The 11,893-nt window shown below is 43.1% G+C and overlaps 1 protein-coding gene across 2 annotated transcripts; it reads right to left on the reverse strand.

Annotated features, from left to right (window-relative positions):
* Window positions 1–228: 228 nt before the first annotated feature.
* APOH (apolipoprotein H) lies at window positions 229–7,446 on the reverse strand. 2 transcript variants are annotated; one of them, XM_027654429.1, is made up of 8 exons: window positions 7,313–7,446; window positions 6,082–6,258; window positions 5,037–5,133; window positions 3,624–3,700; window positions 2,845–3,033; window positions 2,106–2,285; window positions 1,404–1,601; window positions 229–611 (listed from the first exon to the last, which is right to left on the reverse strand). In XM_027654429.1, exons 1-8 carry the CDS (start codon window positions 7,374–7,376, stop codon window positions 541–543), a joined length of 1,053 nt encoding a protein of 350 aa, XP_027510230.1. In that variant the 5' UTR covers window positions 7,377–7,446; the 3' UTR covers window positions 229–540. The 2 variants fall into 2 exon arrangements, with proteins under 2 accessions (XP_027510230.1, XP_027510231.1); XM_027654430.1 differs by lacking the exon at window positions 6,082–6,258 and having other exon boundaries at window positions 7,313–7,437.
* Window positions 7,447–11,893: the final 4,447 nt, after the last annotated feature.

An 11,893-nucleotide genomic window follows, 5' to 3' on the forward strand; every position in this document is an offset into this window, starting at 1 on the left:
GCTTCTAAAGTAATTTGGAAATCTCAGTCTTTCTACTTACATAAATTCTGGAAAATCCCAAGCTGATGACCCTCTGCCTATTCAGAAAGGTCCACTCCCTGTCACAGGGGAGTGTTAATGGAATCAGAACCCAGGTAATTACCAATGATTAAGGCCTTTCAGTGTAAATCAGTCCAGAGCTAAAGGATTTAATTGATGATAAGGTAATATTAAATAGGAACACACTAGTGGCTGAAAATCACTTTATTGTAAAGCGACTGCTATGGAGGAAGTCATTTACAGTTGCATAAATTTTGGAAATATCAAAGAGAAGCAGCATTGCAGGGATTTGGAAGAAGGCAGAGAAGAGAGAATGGAGGTTAATGGCTGAAATAATGTGTCATAACTTGTGGAAGAGGCTGGTGGGGATTGTGGGAGGGAAAAGGCTGAGACTGCATTCCCAGAGTCTGGAGTTCACCTGGAAGTTTGCACTTTTCCTCTCGTATGTGAAAGGCTCTGTCTCAGGAAGGCAGAAATTTAGTACTGTATTATTTCTCTCATTCATGCTTCATCTTCACATGGTTTCATGTCTGATGGGTCCTTCTTCACGAGAGTTGAAAAAAAGCCACGTTCTGTTGGAAACAAGAACTTGGGTTAAATTCTTGAAGCACGTCTGAAAACAACTCTTTGCATGGTAGTAAAACATCTTGAAGAAATACACTGATTTCATTTATGTTTCAGTGAAAGCTGAGCTACATACATCAGAAGCCAAGCTGAATGTGAGGGAAGATGTTTTCATGGGGTGTAGTCTGTGCTTTCCCTTCACTTTCAAATGAAAATAAAACTTACAAGGCAAATTCTGTGCAAGGAATGTTGAGAAAACAAATGCAAAACATCCCCTGTTCTAACAAACATTGGTGTTGGCTGTTTATTTCTTCTAAAAGCCTGGGTGCCTGTGAAGCAGTTCCTCCAGCATCAATTCCTCACCACAGCTTTATCAGCTGCTTTTTATCACTCTTGGTCCAAAGTGTGTTTCTGATCAGCATAAGGTGGGAATAATTCAGCAGAATAGGAGGGAAAAATCAGGTTCTCGAGGCTGCAGCAGTGCTCAGGCTCTTTACCCCTAGAGAAGGTGCTGATCCAAGTATTCCTGAAATCCCAGAATGCTTTTCTTTGGGCTAGACCACCTTTAAATAGCACTTTCTAGAACAGGACAGGAATTAAAGCAGGGCTTTGATGTATCCAAAACAAAACAAACTCTTGCTGTGCATCATTTCCTTCTCCAAAACACCCAAAACTCCAGTCCAAGGCAGAGGAATTATCCACTCAAAGAGGACTTGAGGATGAACTGTGACAGTGCCCTCCACACTAAAGCACTCGTAATTCCACACCAGAAGCTGGTTTGGGCTCAGCCTCGGTCCTACCTTTGAAACAGGCAGGGAGGGTGAAGTTGCCATCCACACACGCCACATCCACGGTGTAGGCACAGGATTTTTCCTTGTTCTTGCAGAAGAAGGACACAGTTTCCCCGTGCAGAATGCCCTCCTTGAGGTCATTCTGAACTCTCTTCTTCTCCCCATTGTATAACACCACAGCTTTCTTAACTGGTATCTTACATGGTGCTGTAAAAAAAAAAACAGTTATAAGGAAGATGTAAGGATTTGAAAAGGGGAGGAGTAGATCCCATCAGATTCCTGTACAAGAGCCATTTTGGAATGAAAAACAATGTGTCTCACATATATCTAGAGAACTTCTGCTGGTATTACAATGCTGAAGAAATGCAGACCCCGAAGCAAAGGGTCAAAAGTTTCCAGTGGAAATCCAGCCTCAGTAAAATTTCTAATGATATTAAATGGGAAGAGGAGAGGAAATAGTCAGACAAAAAAAAGTTATGTAGCTGATTATTGAATTCAATTCAGATACATCAATCATACATATAATCATACCATTCGTACCTACATTCATACAATGTTCAGTGTTGGGAGTGGTCTTAGATTATCAGGGCCTTGCAATTATGATTGTGGTTTCCTTTGGAAGGCAGCTCCTGCACAGAGCAGTGAGGAACAGGCAGAGTCTGACAGGAAAATTCAGTTTTCTGTGGTTTCTAACAGGAGGTGTGTGCATACCTCTACAAATTGGTTTTGTGGACCAGTTTCCAGTCTTTTCACACCGGGAATGCTTGGATCCCTCCATCACATAGGTGGGCTGGCAGCCAAAGCTGACACTCTCGTTGTAGTGGTACGTCCTGCGGACAGCAAACTCTATGAATCCATTTTCTATCCCTATTGGAGTGGGGCAGGTGACAACTGTGGGACAAAACCAAAACCAAAGCTTTATCCATGTCACAGGTCTAAAAAAACACATTATATACCTGAAAAATACATAAAACTCCCACAGTGGTTCATTTCAGCCCCTTGCACAGGAAAACACAGCTTAGAAAACCACTGCAAATAAACAAACGTTGCTTGTTTTAAATACACATCAATCTGTGGTTATAGCAAAAAACTGCTTAAACATGGCATAGTTTCACTGCAAGTTCTTAGGACTAAGGGTGAGGTTGATTGTTTCTTTGATGAATCCAAGCTTAGAATAAAATGTTGGCTGCATGCTGGAGGCCAGGCTCGGGTTCCCCACTGGGCACTCCATTTAGCAGGGTTTGTTTATATAACCTTTATACCTGCAGCAAATATTTTGGCAATGCCACGTCCTGTGAGCAACCCCCTCACATCCATGGGCCTGAATTGCAGAATAATTGTGCTGCATGTTTGCAATAACGGTTGTTAATAAACATAAAATATTAAGGTTGTTCATGTAGTTCTGCATAGAATATACAATTCTAGGGCATATTTTTCAGGTGTTCCTTACCCTTGCACTCTGGAATGCTGCTCCAGGTCCCGTTGGCCGTGCAGGTGGCTGTCTCATTCCCAAAAAGTGCCATAGGGGGGACACATTCGAAGGTGATCGTGTCCAGGAAATGAGAAAGGTTTCCAGGTTTTGAGCGACGGTAAGAAAGGACTCCAAATTCCGGGATGGGGGGAGGTGGACAAGTCACCGCTGGAAAAGCACGGCGTTCATGGAAATTAAAGGGAGAGATTAGAGAAAATCGGAGATCAAATTATTCCTGGAATCAGAGGAGCAACGTGTTTGTAACTAAATGAACCCACGCTGCCCTTCGTGGAATCAGAGCTGACGAAACAAATAGTTCAGATTAAAGGTCTCAGGAGTCCTAGAGCATGGAATTCATGATTTTTGCTGTATTTCTCAGACAATATTATTGCTCTTTCAGTAAAGTCTTTATGCAGGACGAGTTAGAGCAAAACTCTGTATAACAGTGCAAAGGCATGACAATATCCTCTTTTTATACGCAGGGAGGAGGAATTGGAGTGGATAAACATCTTACCTCCAGCTGTAAATAGCATCCCTGATCCTGGCCTTTTGTACAGACCTTTAAACTGTATTTCTCTAAAACCCACAGACCTAAAACCAAACATCCAGGGTTCTGCTGGATTTTTCCTAACCATTTTTTTTTGCACTGCACTGTGGAAGAGCTGTGAATAAGACTAAATGTTACTCTGAACAATGGAAAAGAATCTTTCTGGAATGAGAGTAAGAGTAGAGTAGTTCTTTAGTATTGAAACACGTACGTTGACACTGTGGAAAAACTCCAGTCCACTTTCCATCTGACATGCACTGGCTTGTTCTTGACCCAACGAGGTTGTAGCTGGAAACAAAAAGACCTGGTTATCAGAGAGCTTAAGGAACAGGGACAAAAATCAAGTTGTTCTCTGCAAGAAAAATTAACATTTCTCATAAACAGACTTAAAGAGTCCAGCTCTGAAATCCTTCACTAGTCCAGCTCTTCCTGAATTTTGGATTCAAATATGAAAAATTGTTAATATTCAAGTATTGCAAAGATCCAGGCAGAAGGCTGGATACAAGAAGATGTTTTGCTTTTCTTCAACTGTGTGTTCTGTTTTATGTATTAACTTCTACAATTGATTAATACTATGGGTATTTGTAAGTAGCAAACATTTATCTGTGATTGCTAATGTAAATGTTATGGTTTCTTGGGAGGACTTCCTAGCTAATGATGGCAATTAGGATCAAATATTGCAAAGAACTCAACACTCTTAAGAACTAAAGTTACATTATTATATTTTAATGCCAGACACTCACTTCAGTTTCCATATGCACACTAAATGCTTCTCTCCCCTCCTCTGCACTTACATTATTAGCCTTTACTCTGAGTTTTAAAGAAATATTCAGCATGTGCCTCTCATTTTAATATCACACAGCTGAAAACCAGTAAATTATAATTAGCAACATCCAATCCAGTCCCCTTGCTGCATTTGGTGTCACAGCTGAATTTATTTATTCCTTATCTTGTTCCTGTTTTGTAGAAGGAGATAGTTGAGACTGTTGACACTTCAGTGAACTCCAGGCTATGTCTCACCTTCCAGGTAAGAACTGTTTAGTCATTAATTACCCAAGTAAAATGAAATTCTGTTCAAATATTTCCCTGCATTAACCATAACTATTTTTCTTTGAATGCATCCTCATTTCTAAAGTTAGTGAGTAGCCTTGAGTAAAAGTGCCTTTACTGCAGGGACCAAGTGAGGATTAACCTCTTGTTTTCATTTATTGAGCTTGGAAAGGCACAGAAACACAATTTCCAGTCTCCAGAGCCGAAGAGCACAACAACTTTGCTGGAGATTATCCACTCTCTGCTGTAGGATTTCATCTCATGATGTAATAAGAGGATTTAAAAAGCAGGGGAAAGCACTCCAGAATAAATCTTTGCATAAAATCTCTGCTGTTTTGATAGTTTCCATATTTCCAAGACTTTGCTTTGGAGTAGCAAAGCTCTAGGATGTTACAGCCAAGACTGAACAGAGGATCACTAGATAGGCTTTTTTAAAATAATTTCTGAAGTGTAGATGAGTTTTTATGTGCAGTTTTCCAAGTTCTCTGCCTTGCAATATGGCAGTGGGTGATACTAGAATGTAATACAGTGATTTAGGTTGTTTATTTAACAGTATGAGGAAGGGAATGCTTACCCTGGTTCACATGAAAAATTTATAGTACTCTGATACTGGAGTTCTACAAAATCAATCTTTCCATTCTCCAAGGGTCCAGGAGGGGTACATCTCTTTGCTGTTAATTAAAGATAAAAAGAAAGGATAATGTTATTTCATGAGGCATGAAATAATGATTTCATTATGATGGGAACAAGTTGATCATAAAGGTTCATCCTGGTGTCTTTCACATTTCTCTACTCACATATACTGCATTTCATAAGTCTGGATGTTCTGTTTCTATCAAAATATAGTAATTTTGAAGTTTTTTTGATTGAATATTCTTTTAGCATTTGATTGTCTGAGGAATATAACTTCAATGCAGTGAAATGATAAAATTGGACAGCGAGGGATACAATAAATGCAGGGGTTACTGATGGTAGAGCACAAGAACTGCTGGGCTGGGGCAGATGAAGGTTCTCCATGTCCAGGTTCAACCTCCATCCCCATCCAGGAGCAGAGGATTACAGGGTGGCCACGGGACATGGATGGGAAGATCCTTCCCCTATTCCCACCCTTCTCCCCTCCCACTCCCAGCACGTAAGGGAAGAACAACTGGAGCTGGAGGTATATCTGCTTAAATACATGTGATCCCTCCCATGGCCTATAAATCCCCTTTTCAGACCAGTGCCCAGCACCAGGGTGGGAGCAGGATTTGGGGGGTGTAATGGAGAGAGATCCAACTTCAACAACTCCAACTACGACTGCTGCATTGAAAAGAGAGACACTGCTGCCCTGAACGTGGAAAGGATCTTTCCTTCTTCCCTTCCCCACTTTTATTGGAGGGAAAAGAGATTTGATCCAATGCAAATACCGCTTTACCATAGGAGAGATAGTTAGGATTGTGTATATAATGTATTATAATATTTATTTGTGTAATAATTGTAATATAATTCCCTTCCCCCCGTATTGAGTCTTGTGTTGTGTCTGGAAAACCCCTCTCGCGCTGGGGTGAGTTGTGGGAGGGGGGCTTGGCCTTGGGAGTCGGATTTTTGGGGGTCTCAAACCACGGCAGGGGGTTACTCACGGAGGCACAGCAGGGTGTTGAAGGCCCACTTGCCGGTCGGGAGGCAGGTGTACTTCCTCTGGCCATTGTTGGGCATGAACCCAGGCCTGCAGGTGTATTCCACCTCCTCACCCACTTCATACACCTGCTTGTCCACGTTAATTGTGGCAAACAGCACTTCTGGAGGCCTGGGACACACTGGAGGAAAGGAGAGACTTTACAAGAAACCGGGTAGAAAATTGGAGTTATAGTATCTTCCTGTCCTGTGGGTGCCTCGGTGAGGCAGCTGATGGCTGTCATAATTATTAGTCAGGAAAAAATATGTTCTTCTTCTTCTTCTCCTTAGCAGCTCTACCAATGCCCGCAGTTAGATTTGGTGTCACTTTTTTAACTAAAACTGCCTTTTCCTTCAAAATAGGTTTATGGAGGTGGTCTGTAAAATGAGTCAATTATGGCAAATTACTTTGGACAGGAGAGGGCAAGAGGGGCTTTCAAGCAAACTAATGCATTTCCTTTGTAATCTAAATTAGTTTGGTGGGGTCAGCTGGAAATTGGGGGGTTTTTTTCTTGTAATTAAATTTGGTTTTCTCTGGTTTCTCTGGTTTTTCTGTTCACTGGGGCAAACCCTCTTGTTCCATCAGACAGCTCTGATTCCAAACCAGCTTTAACATGTTGACAGCGTGAACAAATCCAGAGGGTGAGAACAGGAGGGAGCAGAGAGGGAGGAACAGGGGCTGCAGCCTGCAGAGGACTGGGAGAGAGGCTCCTTCTGGGATTGTGGGGAGAGGACAGGGACACAGAGCTTGTACTGGAGAAAGGAATGGCAAACAGAGGGAGAAGGTGCATGAAACAGTCCCCAGAGCCCTTGATGTGGGGGAAAGAGGAGAAAAGTGAGGCAAAAGCTGTGCTGGATGGAAGGGAGAGTGAGGTGAGTGAGAGCTGGGCAGGGGGATGGAGCAGGTTAATTCCAGGCACATGCAGTGCCCCCCCTGGAATGCAGACAACCCAACACTTCTGTCAATACTTCTTCTGTTTTCCTTCATTTTATTCATTGGTATATAGCAACTCACCCCACTGTGGGGAGAGACAGAGGGAGGAAAGGGAAAAGAGCAGAAACCGCTTTCAGAGAAAATCCCTGATCAAAACACTTGACCGGAATTATCTAAAGGCTTTAAAATCCTCTTGTTTTCTCCAGCTTCCCTCATTCCCACTTACAGGATGGGGCTGCCCTTAGGAAGTGGAAGACACTTACCTTTTGCTGCAAGAGCCCCGTGGCTCAGGGCCACGATGCCCACGAGCAGTGCCAGGGGGTGCATCGCTGCCAGTCCCCGACGTCCCGAGTGACCCTCGGGCCGGAGTTTCTCCCCTTAAAACCCCAAGGCACCCACAAAAGGATGGTTACATATTAACTCCCTGTGTTTATTCCCATCCCAGTAAACAGAAGATAGAGGGTTCCTTGTGTTGCTGGTAATAAAGGCTGAACCAACCCTCACATGGTGCGTTGGTGCATAATGCAGGGATTCAAGCGGCGATCTCAGCTCAGAACTGCTCCTCTCTGGGTGCTTCTGTGGAGCATCTCTGGGTGTTTCTTTGGAGCATCTCCCGTTGGGATTGGTGGTGCTGAAAAAAACAGTATTGTCTCCTCACCATCTTTAAAGGATGAGGATATCTGGAATGTGATACTGGATTAATTAATAGAACTGTCGCTAAGAAGCTCGTGATTATCACCTGAGTGTCTATATTTCTATGTACCAAGGACTCCCGAGAGTTATAACAAAATATTTTGAAGGCAAAATAATCGGTGTTGGAGTGACATTGACATTGGTAGGTACCAACTTCGTGCCAGTTTACACCAGATGATTATCTGGCCTGAAACTTGAGGCTTCGGGGGCCTGTTTGATCCTATTCCTGTCATCAATAAATATCTTCCAATTACCACACAACCAAAAGCAGCAGAGACAGTGCTCAATGCCAGCAGTGCAGGAAGGTTGAAATTATGCTTCTGGCCTGTGCTGATTTGTGACAAGGGGGTCAAAATTAAATCGTATTTTTGGGTGGTATTAAACCTTGCTTCGGTGCTGCAGTTTGGGGTCGTGGAGTCAGAACTCCACAGGTGTCAGCTGAGGTTCTGATACTGCAGTTCTCCTAATTTAGCAGATTTTAACTGCAGGAGCATCTGAAGTGCAACCAAAATAACGTTTGTGTAATCATTGTTCCACAGTTTGGTGTTTCTAATCTAAGTATCCTCCTCCCCTGCTGACTCACAGCCTGTGAGGGGGAGTGAGGGACATTTGAAGCTCTAGGAGAAGCTGGGTTATGTCAAGCTCTTACTGCTGGGATCTTTGATAGTTTGTTTATTTATATTTGTTTTATGAAATTTCTCTGTTTGCATTTAAAACACAAATTTTAGCCACAACATTAAACAAGTGGGAACATGCTATTCTCCTCAGAAAGAAAAGGCTGTGAACGTCCTGCTCAGAATATTTACCAAATACACAGTGCCAAAGGGCAAAGTACCAGTGCTAAATCAACAGAAAAAAATTGACTTCGTTTTCTGTATTTACATCTGATTATTTTTCCATTTGTCACATCCTGCTTCTTCCTCTTTTCTTTCATGAGCAGTTTTTCCCTCGAAGACACACTGCAGTGCTGTAATGAACTTTATTGCCTCTGGTTTAATCCTTCCTTAGGAAAGATTGCATCCTTTCCAGTGTTTAAAAAGGACGAAATGGGCACAATTAGGGACGTTTCGGCGTTGTCCATACGCGGTTCCCCCCTGCCCGCAGCAGATGGCGCAACGAGCTCTGCCATGGAAGGGAACTTCCCAAGTTTTCTGTACTCTAAAAAGAGGGAAAAGGGGTTAAATTATCTGCACGTTATTTTCCCTATACGTTTTGTGCGTGAGAACTTTACTGCTCTTAAAATCGAAACTTAAAACTGCGAAATATTTAGCAGTAGCTGCAATATTGGGATTCTTTGTGGAAATGGGTTTTTCTCTGCATTAAGAAACATTGGAATGTATGTTACAAATAATCTTGTCTTTCCCAGTAACTGGAGAAGTCCAGAGGAGGCCACTGAGATGATCAAAGGGCTACTCTGGAGCCAGGCTGGGAGAGCTGGGGGGGTTCACCTGGAGAAGAGAAGGCTCCAGGGAAACCTTGGAGCCCCTTCCAGTGCCTAAAGGGGCTCCAGGAGAGCTGGAGAGGGATGTTGGACAAGGGATGGAGGGACAGGACAAGGGGAAATGGCCTTAAGCTGCCAGAGGGCAGGGTTAGATGGGATATTGGGAAAGAATCCTTCCCTGTGAGGGTGGGGAGGCCCTGGCACAGGTTGCCCAGAGAAGCTGTGGCTGCCCCATCCCTGGGAGTGTCCAAGGCCAGGTTGGACAGGGCTTGGAGCAACCTGGGCTAGTGGAAGGTGTCCCTGCCCATGGATAGGGGTTGGAAGAAGATGATCTTTAAGGTCCTTCCCACCCAAACTGTTCTAAGATTCTGTGATTCTATGAAAACCTGACTGTTATTGTATGGATTCACCTTGGCACAGCACGAGCAAACCAGTCTAGTTCTTGCTGTGTTTGTGATAGCATTCAATTTTATATCATCTGATTTTCCATCAAATCCAGCCCACTCCTTCTGCATGTGAACTATTTAATATTACAGCTCCTGAAAACCAAATAATGGAGCAGAATTTTGTCTTATTAGAGACCACATAAATGCAGAGCAGACTGATGGTCTCTACCCCAGATCCTATTATATTCTAAGGAAAGAAATGGTAGTTGGAAGCAGAGAAAGCAGTGCAGGAACACCCTGAGATGATATCAGCCATACCATATCCCAGCAGTCTAATTGTTACCTGGGTTTGTGCTACCACAGCCTAAAGGGAGAATGTGCAGGAGGGTGTGAACAAAGTGCCTTTGCAAAAGCAGTGCTAAAATATGAAGGGCAGCAAAGCAGAGATCGTATTTGAAAAGGCAGCAATTAAATGATGGAGACTGGCATTGCTGCCTGAGCAGAGTGGGTACAGTAAGGAATAAGAGAGAGGAAGAGGATAAACCAGCAAAGGCCTTAAAAATGAAGGTAAAAAGGGAAAAGAAGAAGGAAAAAAAGTAGAGGAATGCTAAAAGAAAACTGATGATGAAAAGCAGTCAGTGCAGCAGCATTCTTTGTTGACACTGGGTCAACTGGGGCTGTCAGGGCAATAGGGAAAGATATTATAATCAGGCCACAAGATAATAAGGAGGTAGGCAAAGGCTTTCAGACAGGAATTTATCTCTCCTGGAGGAAAAAGTGTGCAAGAACTAGACAGACTGAAAGTCAGTGCAAGGTAACAGCTCCCCAGCTAATGAACCAGACCTTCTGTCCTTCCTAAAACCTGTTCTTCTGTTTCTCTATTTGATGCTGCAGTTTTCCTGATATTCTAGGATATGTCCCTCTGGTCCTGCCATGGACTTTCTGGGGGTCTGTCCTGCCAGACAAGTGGTGGGTCTGTACCACCCATTATTCTCAAGCTTTTATGCCTGTCCTTCAACCAGAAAAAGCACAACACAACCAGTTAAAGATGCAGAATCTTCTCAAATCGACAGGAGTGTGTTGACTGGGGACACTGAGGTAGAATATAAAGGAGAGGCCTGAATTCAGCCCTCCCTGTGCAGCCCCTGCTGGCTGTGGCTCTTTCTGACATGAAAGCTGGCCTTGGGGCTGCTGTTGGACCAGCATTCTCATCCTTTTCCTGCAAGGATCAGATATTCAGACTCCAGCTTCCTTCCCACTGTTCCTTTTGGTTCACCTGTCAGTCACTGGGTTGTCATGTGTGCAGCCATCCCTCCCTCTGGAGTACATGGTGAAGGTCAGAGGGCTCACACAGCTCTCTGGGGTCCTGCACAGGAGCAGGTGCTAATTCACAGTCCAGTCACTGCCTTTCATGCTGCCAAGCTGAGGCAATCCTGACTTTCTCTGTATCAGTTGCATTTAATATTTAATGTGTAGAGAATTTGGATGTATACATTAATTATTAGCAAAATGTTCAGTTGGCCACAAGTCAGGACCCATTTGCAGTGTATTATCTTCTCAGTGAAGGTATATATGTGTGTGTATATGTAAAATTATTTATTTGTATTCTTGTATTACCTGGTCTAGTGGGAGGTGTCCTTGTCCAAGGCAGGGGAGTGGAATGAGGTGATCTTTAAGGTCCCTTCTAACCCAAACCATTCTGTGATGTTGGAAGTGAACACACAGTAACAGACACTGACCTGAGACAGAAGTCTCAGGGACATAAAAAGTAAACAGTGTCTATATAATTCTTAAAAATACTATTTCAACTCAGTAGCATATTATAGGGGTAACCTGCAGTCCTAGTTACCACTGATGTTTCCAAATTCTTCTTCTGAAGTCAGCAAAATAATTATCAGTTTAGTCCTGGTCCTTAAATCACTTTAAGCACTCACTGTGAAGTATTAAAATCCCCACTCTGTGTTAATCTGAGATGTTAGAGGGCCGGCACTAACAAGTTTTCCAGGTGACAGCAGGTCTGTATCCTCTCACAGAGGCATGAGGGTGTTCCAGTTTCCACATACATTAAACTCACAGTGTACAAAACCAGAGAGCATTTTACAGCTACTTCCTCCTCTCCGCCTTCTCATTTCCTGCACAGAAAACCCAGAGAATCTCTCTCACAGTTCTACTGTGACCCAAATATTGTGAAACAGTCTGTTCCTCTGATAAATTTATCTAAAGGCTGTCTAAAAAAATCCTGCGTGGCATTTCTTCATCGGGAATGTTGAATTCTGAAGCCTCGGGGGCAAATTGTTCTCTGTGAGAGTTTGAATCTGCAGCGA

The sequence above is a fragment of the Corapipo altera genome, unplaced genomic scaffold (assembly GCF_003945725.1).
Source record: "Corapipo altera isolate COAL_440 unplaced genomic scaffold, ASM394572v1 343, whole genome shotgun sequence".
Taxonomy (NCBI): Eukaryota; Metazoa; Chordata; class Aves; order Passeriformes; family Pipridae; genus Corapipo; species Corapipo altera.

Coding starts and splice junctions, on each gene's coding strand:
- APOH (XM_027654429.1), bottom strand. CDS start 7,376: ATGCACCCCCTGGCACTGCTCGTGGGCATCGTGGCCCTGAGCCACGGG. Junction 2,286..2,844: donor CAGCATTCCAGAGTGCAAGG/GTAAGGAACACC, acceptor TTTGTCCCACAG/TTGTCACCTGCCCCACTCCA. Junction 1,602..2,105: donor CACAAAACCAATTTGTAGAG/GTATGCACACAC, acceptor TTTTTTTTACAG/CACCATGTAAGATACCAGTT.